The sequence below is a fragment of the Phytophthora infestans genome, genomic scaffold (assembly GCF_000142945.1).
Source record: "Phytophthora infestans T30-4 supercont1.14 genomic scaffold, whole genome shotgun sequence".
NCBI lineage: Eukaryota > Oomycota > Peronosporomycetes > Peronosporales > Peronosporaceae > Phytophthora > Phytophthora infestans.
In genome coordinates, this window is record NW_003303745.1 from 306,546 (window position 1) to 326,026 (window position 19,481).

Sequence of the window (19,481 nt, forward strand, 5' to 3'; positions counted from 1 at the left end):
CATAAATGCTCCATGGACTTCATGCGCGTCATGCACGACTAAATCACTTAGCGGAGGTTCCGGCAGGTTGTTCAACAGCAGCCAGTGCCGATGCACAGTACGTGCATTGACTCACAGATACGCGCAGAGCAGCTTCGGGTCGTGCTATGGGTATATCCTTTGCACCCATACCAGCGTCTGTCATGAACACCATCTACCTTGATTGTACTCGCCCGTGGTGGGGGCATATTGCCGCTATACCACTAGCGTGGTGGTGTCTGATACCAACACCTCGTAACATGATGGTACTCGACAATGTGGCTAGCTGATTCAGCGTGAAAAACGTTTTATGTGACTAAATTTGCGTTGCAAATCTCGCACAATCGGTCGAGATATCCAGAAAATTCAAGGGTGTGCTATTCTTTTGGCCACGAGTGCATATTATTTTACATTATTCCGAAGCTTCAGCGTAGTATATGCTTATGGTAGGCGACATTGAACATTGGGCCAGAAATTGTAACCCATACTATACAGACTGTAAAAAGTCTAATAATTGTCTGTTTGATATAAATAAAAGTGCTATATATAGCTTAGTGTCTTGAGAGGGCGGTAGAACACATCAATTAGCCAGAAGCATCCTTTAAGGTCAGCGAAGATGTCCGGCAAGCACGAGTTCTGCCCAGGAGAGAAGCGGATGATTGTGAACAGCTACGAGTATATCAAAAGCCAGAAGGAACAAGGCCTCTTCAAAGGCATCAGGACACATCAACTGGTCTCTGATTGCCTTGGTTGTGCTCCCAACACCGTTGACTCCGTGGTTAATGAGAAAAAGAATAACCCAGACACTGATTTTGAGGTATATCAATTATAACTGATTTTGTAACATTTCCTTTTTAAAAACTGATATTTGTACAAAGCCCAGTGAAAACGACAGAGGTCGAAAGCGAGATTATGACCTGACGGATATCGAGCCTACAATCCGTCAACGAGAAAATAAAGCTGTTAGACCAACTACAGCTACTCGCATTAGCCTCCATCTGCAAGAAGTGACAGGGACCCATCTTGCTGATCGTACAATGCAACGAGTTTTATGTGAGCTAGGTTTTCGCTACGTGAAAGGTGAAAACAGGCACATGTACGCAGATTTTGAAGCAAATGTTGCTTTTCGTAACGAGTATCTAAGGAAAAAAATTGCGAATCGAGTCGGTGACGCAGTTGATCGACCAGAAGTTTATTTGGACGAAACATTCTGCAATGCAAATCATGTTCGCGGCCAGACGTGGCTCTCGTCAGATAATATTCGCTACAGCAAAAGTAGAAAAGGCGACCGGTATTATGTTTTTTTTTTACTTTTTGTGATTTTACTGACTGTTTTAATAGTGCATGAATTGTTGCGGCAGATATTGTAGCAAGTAGGGGGCGTACAACCTACGCCAAGTTTGTAGAGGGGTCTATACAATGCTGGAACGCGTCAAAAAAGTGAAAGCAAGATGAAACCGAGGACTATCATGGCAACTTCAACTCTGAGTTGTTTGAAGCGTGGTTCGAGAAGTTGTGCAAGACGTTGGAGGACAATTATGGTGGCTGTAACATCCACATGGATGGCGCCGGATATCACAAGCGGATGACCAACTTAATGCCAACAACGAAGTCACTGCGAAGTTGGCTCGAAGCTCAACTTAATACAGTCGGAAAGTTTTATTTTTTTAAATAATGAAAATCGCTAATTATTTATATTTTTCTCAGCCATGTTGGTTTACAACCGAGCTGCCAACAGAGATGTACTGCTCAGTTTGGCCAAACTCAACAAACCGAAGGCCGTTTACGCAGCTAACACCATTGCAACACGCTACAACCATCGACTGTACTACACGCCGCCTTATCATCCAACTTTGCAGCCGATCGAGCTTATTTGGGGCTTGTTGAAGAATAGGATTGCGGCAGATCCACCGCCGACGCAGTGCAGAAGGTACTGTGTGGTCGAGCCAAAATTACACCAGCTGACTGGCTCGCTCGATTTCGACACGTGCAGAAGATCGAGGACCAGTTCGTCGCTCTTCAGAAGGAATTAGAACAGTAGATGATAAAAACAAAACAAAATCCATGTACCTTTATAATTTTTTCACCATCCTGCTGGCAGAATTGAATGTTAAATCGACAAGGGCAATCTGCGACCGGGCGATGTGTCATCTTCCTTTTTGACATATGATTATGATTCTAGACCAACCATATCTGTGTATTTGGCGCGCCTTTCCCCCGAAAATGACAGTGTTCTGAGAAGGCATTTTTAAACGACTGTAGCCCCAAAACGGCTGGGAATTGGCTAAAAATTACCACAAAATCGAAGTCTAAACGCATGATTGCACCCTATATCTAAATGTCGATATAGGTTTTCCTAAATGTAGACCTCTTATGCCTCTCTAGATTCTGGCCCAATGTTCAATGTCGCCTACAATAGCCCACTCCACACCTTATCAAAACTGGGGGGAGTATAGCCAATTCTCGAGTTTCGTACGGTAGGCCAGCAACGAAACGTCCTACCACTTGATCGCCTGCTGCTTCGTAGCGACATGCGTGTCCTGAACTCTGGGAAGATTTCAACAGCAAAATACACCTTTCAAATAGATACAAGTTAAACAAAGGCCACTACAGCACCCAGAAACGTAGAAAGTAGAACTTTTTCGCGCTGGATGCGATCCAAACTCAAAAACTACTTGCCCGTTTCTTCTGCTACAGAGTGTAACGAACCAGGTATATACTCTGTTACTTGCTTAGATCTATTATTAGCCAATTCGACAATGGTATGTATTTGAGTGGCCTGGGCTGTGTGTGACCTTGGCCCTAAGATAAAGTCAGAATATAATTTTCCTTAGACCTAATACTCAGTCGTCCTATTGCAAGCTTCCGCAACACTATAGTGTACTTCGCTGTAGCATTGACGTCATTGCCAGCAATCCGGTTAGTGTCGAGGACAAACAAGCGAGGACCCAGCAGTTGGTGTCGCCAGGTGCATATTTCGTGTCGAACAGAATGGCGGGGGAGGTTTCGCCAACTTCGTCAGCGTGTGAGAGTGGCTCGGGTCAAGGCTGTGAAGTGTACATCACGGACACTTCGCAGTGCGGTTAAGCGTGGAATGCTTAGCTCGCTTGTAATTCAAGAGAAAAAAATATTTTATCCCGGCACCCGTGTCCAATCCGAGCAGCTGTCAGCTCGAGTTTGGGTACCCCTGTTCAATCTGAAACCGGGTACCCGCTACAAGCTCTCTGGATATTAGTCCGGAGTATCTCCAGGGACGACACTCGACTTCTTCGGAAAGGAACAAGGGCACTTACCCGAATTCATGCCAGTCAACCACCCCTACGAAGGCATACCAAGCGTTTCCGTTGCAGGAGGCAATTTGCTCAGCCGGGCTGTAGCAGGTAAGTTCTCACATTGTGTCGGCGAATCTCATCCTGTACACGCGGGCACGGCTTGCTTATAACTCGGACTATATCCAAAGGGTCGGCCTCAGTCGTGGTAGCTAGCAAAAATGCGACACTATTCGAAGACTGGGAGTGTAGCTTAAGCAAGCCCTCCCGCGACATCGCACGATCTCGACGAACCAGCCGAGAATCTGGTTCCGGGGACACGGAAAACGGTCTGGAGGCGACGTCTTCACTTTGACACAGAGAAAATAGCTGGGGCAGTAGGGCGCCGACCTTCAACTTTCTGCGGAGCGTGACATCTCTCTTGATCGCTGCATTATACGTCTCGCATGGATTGTTCGTTCGCGCAAAACCACTCGGTGTATGGAAGCTTTGCCAACGTCACACCCTCTCGTTCTTTGAGAAATACGAAGAAAATTTTGCCAACCTCGGAGTTTTTAACCATCTCGGTTGAGCTTCTCATAGCTTCACAATATAGGCCGCCTCATCCGTCGGGAAATGGAGCTCATGAATGTCTTTCATGACAGAGGAGGCCGCAACAGGCCCCAACGAGCGAGTTTTCTCGTACACCTTCTTTGCCAAATGAAACTAGCACATCAGAAACGAATTCCCAACCTTGCCCAAACACGTCGCTCACCACCTTCCATTGGGCAGCGTCAGCATCTCCCATCACGTAGCACACCCTGAATGATTTACCAGCTGCGGTTTGGATCATCTTCCACACGAGCGCACGCACCTGATGAAGTGAAGCTGTTGCTGTTGCGGGACAACAATATTGTCAACAAACGAATTCGTCTTGCCCGGTTAGAGATCCCGACAACAATACCCGCATAACCGACTTGAATGAGCTTGTATGTCGCGTCCAAGTGAAAGATGAAAAATTCTGGATACGGTCGGCACGGCGTAGGAGTTTCTTTGAGCTAACACCGACCACAAACGGATCAGTGTCACTGCCATTGCCAGGTATCAGCTTGCCGTCCGTATCACTGCGACTCGTGAATGTGAGCGGAGCAGTTTCATCTTCCTGTCCCGTAAACCCTGATCCCTTGATTTTCCTGCGCTCGAAGTCCGGGAGGTCACTTATCCCAAGCCGTCCTGTAACATAGTGATGCCCGAATCGCTGCACAGCTGATAGAGAGGGCGCAGTCGCCTCGGTCATGTTAAAACGCTGAAAGAGTGCATCATAGATGCGCTTGGGCCGCTCAGTCGTTCACCACCTCCTTCACTGGTGGGGATAGCACTAGCCTGCGTGCTGAGTGGCATGGGGATATGCCTTCTCGAACGTCACGAAGCCTTGATCTTGACAGGACATGACCCCGGCTCGCCACGGACACTCTTAGGCCGCCATTACGTCTGCGCAAGCCTTACACGCGCAATGTAGGCGCTAACTTCTTATGAGATGCGGAGCAGAGGCCATGCATACGGAGCACGGGGCCAGCTCACTCCTCACCACCCTAGTCTGCTTGATCCCATCCAGAAAGCTCGCTGCCTGGGCGCATGGCATTGCTGGGGCGAGAAGCTGCCAGGGCAGACAGAAACTCAATAGATAGCTCGATGTTCGACCACCCAGCGACATTGCCGTATACATGAACGCCTTGTCGAAGCGGGTGGGCCTCGCCCCAAAGTTTGCGCCCAAAACAGTGGCGCATCACTTTGCTCTCCCTCGTGACATCGGGCTTGGTCGATGGTCGAGTCTTGAAAACGAGGGAAGGCTCTCGTTTTGAGCCGTCTCTTGCGACCAACAGCATTGCAGTCATCCTCTCCTTGCTTTCCTCTGCGCACTTCGCCCATACAGTCGTGGCCCCGCGAGTAGTGATTGTAGAGATGGGCACATACTCATAGCTGACATCTAGAAGATAATGTTATTCTCGCGTCTGGCACGCTGTACACACCGGAAAACGCGGAATCAAATTTTTAGATTCGCAGCCGCCAAAGCCGTTTGGATTTTTTCCCTTGTTCGGGTAACATCGCATTGTGCGAGCGCGATGACGTCTAACAAACACCAAAGATCGACAAAGTTCAATGCACAACTATTTTCCGTTTGACCCACACTTGCTGAACAAAGTAGGCGGTGGTGCCTCTGGCGGCAGTGGGGACTTCCATCAAAGGTAAATTTTTGATGCCTTATCTAGACCAGTGCTAGGTAAACATGTATTGGCAGCGCTTTTTACTAAAACATATCATTGCAGTGTGCATTGCAATACATGTAGTTTGACCAAAGCCGCAGTTAAGGAATGCAATATTCACTAAGGCACATAGATTCGATATTGCATTTCTGAAGCAGCCCGAAGGGCATCATAACGAGTGGCTGTATGGGCGCAAGCCGCTCCAGCAAAATCATGTAGCGATTTGCGAAGTATAGGCAGCTCTTGAAGAGCCTGTTCTGTATACCCTAGGGCTGCTTCGGTTGAAACCAAGATCAGCACTGCCGATTGTATGATAAAGTTTTTTTTTAAATAAGGATAACTATGCAGCTCTAGGTTAGCACATTCGTATCCATACTTCACATTATCAGCTTTTGCTCGAGAGACTCTGCAGCGCAGTAACGTAAACCTGGAAAAATTACTTCAATAATCTATTGCAATATTTTTCTCTTATGCAATTTTATTAATGTATAGAACTTCCAGTTGCAATACACATGCTTTTAATAAACACTACTAGAACAAAAAATTGCCATAAAAAGGCCAATATTCCTTTTTTCCAAGTCCGCATCGTCCGGGACCCGTAAGTACAGTACCGAATTATCGTAGTCCTAGGGGACGTTTACTCCTAAGGGTCACCAACGAATTAACCAATCGGATCCTTCGATTGTAATACAGATGGCTCCATTACTTACGATAAGGTTCATTCTAATTTTACTTCGGCGGAAGCTAAAAGAACGGAGCCCAACACCACAAAGAAAACGGAAGGCCGTCGAAAAGTATGGTTCGCCCTCGCATCAATGGACCAGGAAAGAAGCAGAAGACCTATCAACGTAGGGCAGTAGAGTATGCGCATAAGAGAGACGTCCTCGACTACATTGACAGCGGTCACAGCCTTGACGAGACAATTTCACAGTTCTACGGCGACTTAAGTGGCTCCGACATTCGTGCTAAGAAAAAACAAATTCACAAGTGGAGCAAGCAGGCTCCAACTATACGTGCTGCATGTGATTCTGGGCGGGGGTGCCACCGAAATCTGCGCGGACTTGGTGAAGCGACTGTGCTCACCAAGGAGGCTGAACGCGCTATCGTAGTGTGGGTGAATTCGCTGCGGAAAGATGGTGCCCCTGTCTCCCGTCTCATGCTTCAACTGCAGGCAAAAGAAGCAGCTGCAGACATTGGCCTTGAAGGCAAATTTGCAGCCACATCAACATGGGTTAAGCTATTTCTTCGTCGCCATAAATTAGCGCTCCGTGCACGTACCAGGCAGGGACAGACGACGCCACAGGATGCTCAAGATGCAGCTACGACATTTCGAGCGCTGGTGCTGCAGACAATCGTCGAAAAGAAGTGTGTACAAGTATACAATGCTGATCAGACGGGTAATATTTTTATTTATTTTAGTTTTAAAATATTTTTAATGACTTTTCTTCTTGTAGGTGTGAATTTTGAGTATTTACCAAAACAAACCATATCTCAACGTGGAGTGAAAACTGTTTGGGTAAAATGTGCAAATAAAGAGAAGGCTCGAGCTACAGCTATGCTTTTGGCGGACTGGGAAGGCACAAAATTGGCTCCATTCATAGTGTTCAAGTGTCAACCGTCAAAAATTAAGGAAAAAGGGAAGAGAACCACACTCTGCGCCATGGGTTTAGCCTGACTATGTGGACCCGTGAAATTAATCCACTTCAAGAGCGCTACAATTGTCAAATTTACGGGAACCAGTGCGCATGGTGGAATTCTGATTTGTCTCTGAGATTTCTCAAATATCACTTTGCTGAGCGCACGAACCGAGATGACCACATTTTACTCATATGGGACAATTTCAGCGGGCATTGGACCCCTGAAGTTGAAAAATATGCAGCGTCTATTAACGTTATCCTACTTAAAGTACCGCCGCGTTACACGTACGTATGCCAACCGGCAGATACTTCGTGGAATAACCCCCTAAAAACTAGGCTGCGAGGTCTGTGGATCAACCGGCTGAGAGACCAACTTGTTGCGTATCGAGCCAAGGAGAAGCAGCGCCAGGAGAAAAGGGACAAACTCCAGAGAGATATTATTCGTGTGCGCAAGGATCTAGTGCAAGAGGAAGCAGAGTCTGAAGTTGAGCGACTTCGGAAACAGCATACAGAAGAGCCCTTTAAATTGGAGCCCCCAAAAAGAGAAGACATTACGGAGTGGATATCAAAATGCTGGAATGAGCTTTCAGAAACGACAATTGTTAGTGGATTTGCAAAAGTAGGCATATTGGCTGATACTCGCCATGCTGAGCAAGATTTTGACTCATATCCGGGACATATTGATAGCGAGCTTGTCCAAGAGCTGGAAAAATGCAATTTAACTGATGGTCATGTCGACTCTGACGATGATATAGAGTCTGAAGCTGGTACCGGTAGTGATAGCGGTAGCGAATGCTAAATGGTACAGTAATTTGCAGTGAATGCTTCGGTAAAACTATGATTTGCATTCATATGTCGGTGCTCACGATTTGCATCCTTTGCTATTGAAGTGACGCCTAGGACTACGATAATTCGGTAGTTCGGGTTTCTCATTTGCGAACAGAGGCCGATTCTCTGGAAGCCCTCCGAGACGATAGTAGTCTTCGATTTCTTGGTGCGCTTGGGCAGCAACTTATTTTCGCACACAAGATTTGCTGTAAATATGCTGAAGTAGCGCCGTCAGTAACGATCACTAAGTGTAATAGAGCTAAGAACTGCGAATCCACGGCCGCAGACCAGTATTTAGAGGGAATTTAGCCCCCCCCCTTGAACATGAAAAGGCTACTTTTTAGATTAAAAATGGTTTTAGGAATTATAATTGCTTTTTAGAGAAAGCTCGAATTAAAAGAAAAAAAGATGGTCTCGAGGACTCATATTCTTCGTCGAGATTCTCGAGTTTAAAATGTCCACTCGAAATCGAAACGCTCATTTTACTTCTCCAGCCTCGTATTAATACCGGTATGTGTCTGAAGATTCATATGATTGGCTAAATTAAGTACATAGCGTTTTTTCGAAAAGTGTATTTTGTCTTTTCTTTAAAAAAAAAACACTTTTCGCGACAACAATGGACGTTCCGGATCTGTCTTTCTTCATGGTGCCGCCTCAAGTACCCCAGAGTTCCATTGACGTTGCAAACACGGCTATTACATTGCTAGATGATATTAATGCTGCAACCACGATTTCAGCTTCCACCAACCCCGCTGCTACAAGAAAACCCAAGAAAAAGCGCAGCCACACGACCCCAACACGAGACCGTGAGCGTCGTGAGCTCCTTGCGTTGCGTGTAGAGTCCGTAGAGCTCGAAAAACAGCTACAACAGGCTCGAGATCATCTTGCAACTGTGCGAAAGAAGCGCCAGGAGGAAATTGCATCTCGCAGCAGCAGAATTGTCAGTACAGTGCCAGCTTGGAGGCACATTGCAAGACGTCACTTGAGAGCACGACAAGAAGCCGAGAAAGAAAACCGACGGTTGAGAGAACAACTGGCGGAGCATCTCAAGTGGAGCAATGCCTTGCAAGTCAAAGTGAGCCAGAGAGGGGGCGGAGAAGACGAGAATTCGACGCGTGCCGCCGCTACAGCCGCAGCGCTTGGGACTGTGGCGAACCCGTTGTTGTTGGCGGAGGATGAGGAAGGGATTACAGATTTGGAGCTGGAATTAGATGATACAGACCGAGCGGAGCTGGACATGCTGGCTAGCGGCCTGGATTTGGCGTTTGCACGGGTGGATGATGTCTTCAAGGAGAACGCGGTGAGTGGAGTCCCGCTTGGTGCTGTGTCTGGGAGCAGGACGATTTTGGAAGGAGAACAGGCCAACGAAATGTCTACAGTGGAGCTAAGAGATACGAGAGTGATCCCTTTTGACTTCAAGCTGGCTATCGATGCCACGTGGAACGCGTGGGTGTTGTGGCATCTCGGAGGAAGCTGTCGGAAGAGCGTGTCGGCGCATCGGAGCTGCTCGTATCCTGACGTATCGAGGCCGGAGCATACGTTTGCAGTCAAATTCCGTCTGCAGACGCCAGCGTCGAAACTTCCACCTAGCACTGACCCGATGTTTCTAGATCTGAAGCTTGTATTGAGGAGATACGTGGAGCAGAATCGCTTGGTTCTGATATGGCGAGGACTCTCGGCGGGTGAAAATGACCTTGACGGTTTGTTTACAGACGAAACAGGGTGGGTCGTTATCGAACGAATGGCTCCCTTTCAACGGTCTTTAGAGGGTGGAGGTGACACAGTCACTGCAGCAGCCAGGACTTCCATGAGGTCGTGTGTACGTATGACGCCGAAACGTGCAGCAGATTGCGAAGCGACCTCAGTACAAGGACGTATCTTGACGAATCTGGTTGTAAATTCTTACGAAGAAGACGTGAGTTTCATTTACCGAGAGATGGAAGCGCAACTATTGCGATTGACACGACATGCATGATCTTCTTCAAGTTTATTACAGTACTACAGTAAAACTCATTTTTAGAATCAAGAATCCGTCACCATCGTTTTTAGAATAAGAAACGTTCTAAGGTACTACATATTAGGTTTTCATTGCACGGTACAGTTTTTACCTCGAGGTAAAAACTGTACCGTGCAATGAAAACTTAATATGTAGTACCTTAGAACGTTTCTTAGGTGATTACATCAGCTAGCGCGTCATCAAGTAGCATCTTCTCCAGAGCCTTCATAACTGTGAAGTTCTCCTCCTCTCCCGTCCGCACGACCATGTCTGTAAACTCATTGACGACAGGTGTACACGTCGAGGAATTGCTAAAATGCATGGGCACGTTCCGGAAACACGTGTCAAGAATCGTCCCCGTGGCGTCACTAGTGGTGGACGGTCGAATGACGCCCCATCCCGTTTCGTCCGAATGCATCCCTCGGAACAGTCCTTCGCCTTCTGTAAACACTTTCCAGACCACCACGACTCGGCTGATCTCCTGATATCGACGAACCACAACTCGCTGTAGCAGCGACACCGTTTCGCCCATTCGACGACTTGTGACGCGAAACTTCATCGCCATTGTGTTCTCCGGGTCTTCTACGCCTTCGTAGATCTCTCGGTCTTCTTGCCGGTGCTTGAGTTGCGCCAAATGCCATACTGAATTGCACGTCCGCTGGAACTTGAACGGCATTGTTTGTCGCTCAACGTGCTGGTAGTACTCTGTCGCTCCGTCCTTGTGCTTGGTGATGGACGGAGTCTCCGCCTGTTCGCATGCTTTAGTAACTTCATCCGTTTGTAAGTAAACAGTGTGAAGCTCCTGAATGAACGTCTCAAATAGAGCAGAGTCTGTTGGCTCGAGACGCATTCGCTTTTGCAGTCGAGGGGCGTCTTCAAACTCGCTGTTAGTAATCGATCCGTCGTGAACGCGCTTCCTCAGGAAGCCACACAAGTCTTCGATTAAAGTGGCACGTGAGGTGATTGCTGCTCGAAGATGCAGTTGCTCCTCTTCAGCAGCGTCTCTGTGGTCTTTTTGTCGACTAGCAATTGCTTTCCACAAGCAACTCGACAGCGCGTCGTCGGTAGACGGGGACAAGCTCCCATCACCTGGCGCGTCCTGTAACTTGTCGAGTCTCGCTGACAATTCGTCGATTTCTCGACGTAGAGCTTCCTTTTCGGCCTTCTGGCGCTTACGGTATTCGCTACGTCGTATGGCATCTTTCGATCGTTGTCGGTGCTGCTCAGTCGCCACAGCGGGTGGCTTTGCGTTGTCAGAGCTAGTGGGAGCTGGTGCTATGTTGCTGAGGGTAGGAATGGTCTCCAAAGGCAACAAGTCGGGAACCGACGAGTCGAAGAGAGACCCAGTGTCACCCAATAGAGTATTTTGGTCCAGATCACCCAATGTTAGTGCTGTAGGCAGTGCGAGCTCGTCGGATGCCTGGATGAAGTCCATTAACTCGTCGAGCACGAAGCCATCCATATTTTCGAGGCTTGTCATCTTGAAAAGTGACACCTAAGACTCAGTCTGCGTCTCTTATTAATAGACGAGAAAAAATATACGGCCGGTTTCGCAAGCGGGTAGGGCAGGGAAAAACCTGCAGATGGGCTGAGTGAACAACAGCCACACGCGCGCACGAGAGTGTTTGTCAGCGGAATAATCAGTATCATGTCGGACCGACATTGGCGGTTGCCCAGAGTGTTAGGTTCGGTGTGGCGTATTCCTGCCATACCCATTGCACTCGAATATTGTATTTTGGTGAACCTAAGAGTACAAATACTGTAGCCAGGCACTTGCATGGAGTTAACTGGCTAGTTCATGATCCACATGCAGTATTTAATGGTGCTGGTAAACAACTTATGCGCAGAGTTTGCCTACGTACAATTGCCAGTTGCATGCCATGTCTCGTTGCACACTTTTAATGGCAATGATTAAAGTACTTAATTAAGTAAAGCAATTTACCACCGAAAATGCAGCCGTTATAAATTATTTTTCGGAAAACATTGCTCATACGTTTAGCAAACTCCCAGCGCATCGTCCAGCAGTGTCTCTTCCAGCTTCTGCAAGCCTAACTGACAGATTTCCTCGCCATCTTTGACCAGCAAGTCTGCAAATTGTTTCACCATATCACCAGAGACTGCTGCTGTGCTGAAGTTGATCGGAACGAAGCGCGAGACCAGTTCCACAACGGAGCTAACACTTCCATTCACACGAGATGGTCGCACGATGGACCAGCCCGTTTCATCCGAGTGCATGCCAGCAAACACGCCTCCGCCTTCACTGAACTTCCTCCACACAAGGACGACCCGGTCGCCTTCGTTGAATCGGCGGACAACACAATGCTGGACGACCGAGCGTTTTCCCACATTTTCGATGCGGGATTTGGTTATTGTCGTGTCACTAGGAGCCCACGGCTCGTCAACCATTTCAAAGCCAGAGTGGAACTCCATACAGGTCACCTCGTGCAGGTGTTCACGCACTCGTTCGTACGCGAACGGCGTCGAGAACAGCCCCACCAGTTCATGGTAATTGGCGTCTTTGTTGGAAGATCGCGGCGGATTGTAGGACAAGTGAGTATCCTCACAACTCTCTTTATCTATCTGCACTGCACTGGCCTTGAAGACCCTGTCCGTCTTGGCATAGATCTCATCTAGTTCGTCAATATAGGCTTCGTACAGAGCTCTATCCGGTGTCTCTGTACGTGGCCTTTTCACTGCGTACGCGGCATCTTCGAGTGTTTCCTCACTGATTCTCTTTCTGATAAGCACCCCCAGATCCCGAATGAGGGTCGATCTTCTCTTAATAGCCGCATGGAGTTTGGCACGTTGTTCTTCGGCGTTCAGTCGGGCTTGAAGATTTCTGTTTGCTAGCGCCTTCCATACTGCAGCTTGACTTACACTCATGCCTTCTTTGGCAGCTTCTTTTGTTGCCAGTAGTGTCGATAACTGGCTCGACAGGTCGTTTACCTGTTTGTACAGGGCTTCTTTGTGTGCCTTTTGCTTCTGTCTGTAGGTGCTACGTCGGATAGCGTCCCGGGAGCGGATATTGTCCGCCTCCGGGATGCATTGCGGAGGTGAACCTGAAGATGCGGAGTCACTGTCGGTGGCTACAGAGTGATGGTCTTTGTCAGCGTCCGATTTGTCAGAGACGCTGAACAGTCCTGCGAGAGCTGCGGCGTCGAGAACCAGAGGCTGCAGCGCTTGCTTGGGTGCATTTTTGTCAAAAGAACGGAGTAGATTATTGCCCGAGACGCTCGCGTCGTCAAGGTGGTGCAGTAGCCCCGCCACATCGTCCAGGAACATTGCGTCCGCCGTGCACCAGTTTTTTTTGTGGTAATTGCAAAAGTGCTAGTAGGGAAGGGCAACTTTGGTAAATAGCAACCGATTTCTTGCCAATCACATTTGCCTGGAGTAAACGGAATAGGGAAAGGGGAAAAAGTAAACTAGGAGTGATTGTCGCACTGTCTGCATAATCAGCCAAAAGGTTGTAAAGTGGCAAACACCAATTACCACAGATACACATATATTAACGAACGTTCGAGATGGTCAGCACACGCCCAGTGCATCGTCCAGAAGAAGAGCTTCGAGCTTCTGCAAGCAGGCATGGCAGTCTTCTTCACCGGCTGAAATGATGGTGTCGGTGAACTCGTTCAGCTTGCTACCAGCACTCGCCACGGTACTGAACGACATCGGCACGTAGCGAATGATCGACTCCATGACAGTGCCAGCGCCGTCTGAAGACGGTCGAATGATGTTCCACCCCGTCTCATCCGAGTGCATGCCCGCATACACTCCCTCCCCTTCAGTGAACTTTCGCCACACTACCACTATTCGATCACTTTCGTAGTACCGACGTGTGATGGCATGTTGCACGAGGGACCCAATTGCATTGCCCACACGGGCCTGAATCCGGAACTTGACAACGGTCGTGTCATCTGAAATACCCGGCAGTTGGATTCGCTCACAGTTAGCACGTTGCTCCATGCACTTGATTTGACCAACATAAGCTCGCACCCGGTCAAAAGGGAAGGGCGTTGTCGACTTTCCTGTCAGTTCGTGGTAGCTAGCTCTCCTGGACATTGCGCGCTTAAGGTTGTAAAACCCGTCGTCGTTCGGAGAAGCCTGGATTTCAGATTCTTTGAAAGTGTTATCGGTTCTGGCGTACACCTCGTCCAGCTCCTTGATAAAGGTCTCATACAGAGCCATGTCGGGAGACTCGACCCGAGCTCTTTTAAATGGCGAGTTAGCATGACACCCGTCGTTTTCCTCACTGATCCTCTTTCTGATAATAGTCCCCAGATCTCTGATAATAATCGACCTTCGTTCCACGGCTTCACGGAGTCGGCGTTGCTGTTCTTCAGCAACAAGTCTGGCCTGCAAGTGGCGGTTGGCAAGCGCCTTCCACACCGCCGTATGGGCAAGTCCCAAGCCTCTTCTGGCTTTAACAGCATCTTCCCTGCTCTGAAGTGCTGACAGCTGAGTCGACAGCTGCTCTACTTCCTTGTAAAGTTCGGCTTTCTCGACCTTTCGCTTCTGTCTGTAGGAGCTGCGTCGAATGGCGTCCCTAGAGCGGATGTTCTCCACCGGCACCTCGGTGGTTCGTGGAGAGGAGGTCGAGGCGATACTCTCCGTTTTCACAGACGTACAGTCACTGTCGGTAGCGGAGTGATGGTCTTTACTATCATCGTCCGAGGAACTGAAGAGACCTTCGATCGGTGACACGTCTAGCAGCTGCAATGCGATGTCCGTGTCTGGGAGGGAGAACAAAGGTTCTTCCTTATCGAGAGAAAGCAACAGATCGGCGCCGGAGACAGTCGGATCGTCGATATTGTGCAGGAAACCCACCACTTCGTCCAAGAACAGAGAGTCGGCCATTTTGAAAAAAAACCAGAATGATGACTGCTTTGTTTATTAATCACATTTGCGTAGCTACATGTACCGGTATGAACCGGCTCACTATCCGCTTACCGGTAATCAAAGTTATATGCCAAAAAAAAAATCTATTTACATGTTAGTTATAAGAGAGTGACTGTTTTTGCCAGACTACCAACACCCTACCCACAGCAAATCACTCATCCGTACTATTAATACCGTCTTACTTTGCATCAACCGCCTTTCAATTCGATTTGTTTTGCTGGGTCGAAGTGCATGGTACCCTCGATTTGAAGACATGCACAAATAGAACGCACACCTAACAGCATAAGTAGCAGATGCTACTACAGCACCCCTAACATGGTGGCTTTCAATGGTCCTCCATCCATTCGATTGTGTTGTCCATTGCTTTTCGACGCTGCAGCAGTATACTGTTTGTTCGACATTTTCAAATTACCATCCTAGACTATAATGGTCACACCGAAGAAAAGCAACAGCTACAGTCTAAAGTTCAAGTTGGACGTCGCCTTAGAATACAAGAAAAACGTCAAGGGACGCGGCTACCATGCGTTGGCAAAGAAGCACAAACTTTCGACGTCAATGGTCCGTGAGTGGGTCAAGGCGATTCACGACTTAAAAGACTGCATCACGAGACCATCAAAGTGCGACACGAACGCTTCGTCGACTACCAGGAGCAGGACGTAAAGCCCATTACCTTGTCCTCGAGGAGAAACTACACAACTGGGTCACAGAGAGAAACAAAAAAGGCCTCCGCGTGAAGGATGAATACATACAACTACAGGCACTCAATATCTACCGGTGGTTGCAGCTAGAAACAACACATTCAAGTGAAGAACTGTTCCACGCCTCTTCTGGTTGGCTTAGCAGGTTCAAAGATAGATTCAACCTCGTTTCTCGGCGCCATACTACCACGAGAACGCTACCGGCCGACGCAAAAGACATTTGTACACAATTCATCCAGAAATCACAGCAACTAATTGAGCAGCACAATATCAAACCATCTAACGTGCTCAACATGGATCAGGTACCTAGGTACTTTAAAATTGAACCAAAGAGAACCATTACGACGAGAGGCAGCAGAGAAGTGATACTTCGCAAGGGCGGTAGCAGCCACAAGCGCTTCACAGCTACCTTTACGCTTACGGGGGCTGGAGAGATTTTAAAACCTCACGTTCTGTTTTCTAAGTTGAAGAAGAAACCTCGAGTTGCCGACGGTGTTTTAGTGGACGTGAACTCCACCGGTATGTGAAACGACGACATCTTATTGCAGCATGCCAACGACTTTATCTGTAGCAGAAAACAAACGAAGTTTTTCAAGGAACCTGTCCTGTACGTGATTGACTCCTACGCTTGCCATGTCAAGCTATTCGATGAACAGCGTCTAGCGCGCCACAATATTCATGTGTTGCTGGTGTCGCCCAATCTGACCAACATGTTGCAACCTCTCGATGTTTCTATTAATAGAAGCTTTCATACCTTTTATTCCGAGAAATACGACACATACATTGGGAGTGCTCTCGAGGATACCAGTCTCCAGACTAAAGCAGGTAATCCTAAAGTTCTCAGCTACCGCTCTGTTTCTCAATGGATTCTCGACTGAGTAGAAACTAAGACAACAGCAGACATCCAACAGGCGTTCCAGCTGTGTGGCCTCGTACGGCGATCTGAATTCTCGATGTGTGAGCTTCACCCTCCGTTGCGAGAGCTTTTAGCTTCCTCTATGGACCTTCACGATTGGCATGTTCGCTACCAACACCTACTGGACGAAATCGACGACAGAGAGAAGCTCATTATCCAGCAACCATCTTGGTATCTTCCTGAAGATATCCGATCAAGTTTGTTTCTAAGCCTTCGTCACAGTTTAGCGAGCTGGATTCCTGACTACGTTACTGTCTTAACAGAGTACATGATGAAATTGGAGGAGCTGGACGGGCTGTTTGATGATGGCTACATTACTGACGTCCGAAATGGTGATATCGACGGAGGAGAACTTGAACTTTTCGCTGCGTCTCACTTTCATTGCTGCAATATTGAAGTGAAAACACTCGACGAAGACTGCAAGGTAGTTTCCACGTATACATACGATGTTTCAGGAGCAACTCAAACGGCTTGTCTCGCTCAACTGGGGCCTTACTATACCGTGAGGGTCGATGGAATGCACGTATAATAGGTATTGACAATGTTCACTTCAATTTCTTCCGAGTTTTCATATACTACTGCAATTGAATGCCTAGGCGTTCTAATGGAATAGAACGCTCAGTGTGCCTACTATTTTATTTGAAGGCCTAGGCGGTTGATGCGGGGTAAGACGGTAGGTAAAGCGTGCCGTTGCTACCGTTTCCTGAACCCCCCTCCATCAAACGCGTGGCTCCAAACGCACGAAAATGACACCACGGCCACGCAGCGCACAAAAACGCCCCTTGGCACTAGAGGACATCGAAAGCGACGGCGACGGCTCCGTGCGTGACTGGCAACCACTGCCAAGCCCGACCTGTAACGTGGTTACATGATGTGGAACACACAGGGGTACAGAGTACCAGGATAGCTAGCAAACGCTCAGTACATAAGTTGGAGAGTTAACAAGCTCTCTCAGTACGTTGGCTGAAAGCCACACGTTATGCATTTGAGCATGTTTAACTATGCTAGATAGCTAAACCGATTCATTTACCCCTAGGCGGCTTGTCCGCAATAATAGTAAAAAAAAACTTCTAGTTTCGAAGCATCAAAGTTAAGGTATTAACTTTGAGCCCTGTTCGTGGGCTGTAAGTTCCTTTGAAATAAGTCACTCTTTGAGTCGAGCGTCTTCCTCTGACACTAAGGCTACGGCGGCCCCGCTGCACGACCTCTGCTGAAGCGGAGACGGTCACAAGAAGCGCAAGTGAAGAAGCACGTCAGATATGTGTCCTCGCCTCGCCGCCACCACAAGAGACACAATTTCAGTGACAGGACTTCGAGGCCTACCTAGCGCTGTACCAGTGCAGTCACTAATGGTACGCTATTAGGGTATATGTTGTGTTTGTCGATATCGTCTCATTACGTTTTGTTTGTTTTGCTAGATATTTCGAGTGAGAACCAACACTTCAGTGACTGTACGGAATGCTAGGATAGATGCTCAGGGCCCCGCGGCGACATAAATCCCGGCCGAGCTGGATCAGTACGCGAAGACGTACGTGTGTACACACCACGGCAAATACCTATCGCAAGCCACAAGCAAGCCGCCGCGCCAGGAGACTCGGACTTAAGTATGCTCAGCACAGGTACGCGGTTACTACAGTGACATCTTGATTCGTTTTGCAGCGACCCAAACCCAATCTAGCATAATCGGACATAGTTGGGATGATTCGGGTGTCACATGTGTAACTCAGCCACTAACCGTGTCTGTTTGCATTAACTGCTACTATTATTTCAGCTGAATGTATTCATTTAAGAGATTAACAAAGCTGAACACAGGTGTGTGCTTAAAGTGACGAGGTCCCGACCTGAGCACAATCACTCACTGAACGAGTATACATTCAAGCGTCATCCTTCCAACCATATTACTCTCGATGACAGTGCCTTACGGACGGCGAACGAGCTTCGAAAGGCTGGAGCAAAGAAGACCAGTATTTTCAAGCTTCTCAGGGACAATTCAGATAGTAATCCAAAGCCACAGGATGTTTGCAACCTCGTGAGCAAGTTGAAAGCTCGTGAAAACAGAAACGGACCAAGTTCGAGCGCAAAACGATTGAAAAAGGCGGATGACCGAGTTTGGAGATACTGTCGGGAACGTAAGTCGTATACTTGTAGACGATGTCGGGGAAAAGGTATGTGTATTTAGTGCTTCAAATCCATTATCTTCGTACCTTCTTTAAGGTAGCAAGGCTTCTCGCCTAACAAAAGATCATCTCTGCTGAGTCCATCCCCCGGATTTTCCAAAAGGATGTCTTTGATAGATGTAGTGCCAAAGTACTAGCTCTTCAGAAGGCATACAAGGAATCAAGTGATCAAAATCTAGGTGAGAAGGACATTGCCGTGGAAATTATTAGAGTAGGTACCTACTCTACAGAGCCGTTGGGTGTCATGAAGAAGTGACATAAAGCGATGAAAAGCATCCAATATGTGGAAAAGCTATCGTTTGGATTGATACCATCCATTTCGAACTCCAAATGTCCCGATGTTTTTGTGTTGATCTCGATCCTGATGTACAATCCAAGATCAAATCGATTTCTCTACTATCGGTGCAGGTACGCAGTTGTATACAGTCAGGTCCCGCAATGTAATATTTACTATTGTGTAATTGCACATAGGCTGAAGTATTCGAACTCGTCGGTAAGTCTACGTTAGGCGACAGCACGGTCAACAAGCTGCTGTTGAAGTTGCTCGCAGCGAGAGAAGACACGATTGGCATAGACACGTCAATCGCGGGTAACATCATGAATGATTTCTTGGCGGTGGAGACTATGAAGGACGTGTTTGTTGGTATGACAAGCCAAAAGATTTTGATTCCTGTCGTATGCGGCAAGAATCACTGGTGTGCGCTTATGATGGATCTGTCGCCTAAAGAGGTTTTCATCTACGATCCAATGAGCTCAAGCTTTATGGAGTATAAGCTCGACCTCTCGCTGAGAAGATGGTAGCA

General features: G+C 47.8%; 5 protein-coding genes across 5 annotated transcripts; 2 read left to right on the forward strand and 3 right to left on the reverse strand.

The window, feature by feature from the left end:
* Positions 1–634: 634 nt before the first annotated feature.
* PITG_09093 (uncharacterized protein) lies at positions 635–2,059 on the forward strand (the record flags this gene model as incomplete). Its single annotated transcript, XM_002903376.1, has 5 exons — positions 635–835; positions 1,389–1,416; positions 1,726–1,843; positions 1,924–1,948; positions 2,012–2,059. The coding sequence occupies 5 exons, from the start codon at positions 635–637 to the stop codon at positions 2,057–2,059; spliced, it is 420 nt and encodes a 139-aa protein (XP_002903422.1).
* A 6,497-nt stretch (positions 2,060–8,556) lies between these two features.
* On the forward strand, positions 8,557–9,970 carry PITG_09095 (uncharacterized protein; the record flags this gene model as incomplete). Its single annotated transcript, XM_002903377.1, has 1 exon — positions 8,557–9,970. One exon carries the CDS (start codon positions 8,639–8,641, stop codon positions 9,968–9,970), a length of 1,332 nt encoding a protein of 443 aa, XP_002903423.1.
* Positions 9,971–10,163: 193 nt separating this feature from the next.
* PITG_09096 (uncharacterized protein) lies at positions 10,164–11,471 on the reverse strand (the record flags this gene model as incomplete). The annotated part of the gene is made up of 2 exons (XM_002903378.1): positions 10,164–11,210; positions 11,316–11,471. 2 exons carry the CDS (start codon positions 11,469–11,471, stop codon positions 10,164–10,166), a joined length of 1,203 nt encoding a protein of 400 aa, XP_002903424.1.
* Positions 11,472–11,986: 515 nt separating this feature from the next.
* On the reverse strand, positions 11,987–13,185 carry PITG_09097 (uncharacterized protein; the record flags this gene model as incomplete). Its single annotated transcript, XM_002903379.1, has 2 exons — positions 11,987–13,077; positions 13,128–13,185. 2 exons carry the CDS (start codon positions 13,183–13,185, stop codon positions 11,987–11,989), a joined length of 1,149 nt encoding a protein of 382 aa, XP_002903425.1.
* A 331-nt stretch (positions 13,186–13,516) lies between these two features.
* PITG_09098 (uncharacterized protein) lies at positions 13,517–14,845 on the reverse strand (the record flags this gene model as incomplete). Its single annotated transcript, XM_002903380.1, has 1 exon — positions 13,517–14,845. One exon carries the CDS (start codon positions 14,843–14,845, stop codon positions 13,517–13,519), a length of 1,329 nt encoding a protein of 442 aa, XP_002903426.1.
* Between the last annotated feature and the right edge of the window lie 4,636 nt (positions 14,846–19,481).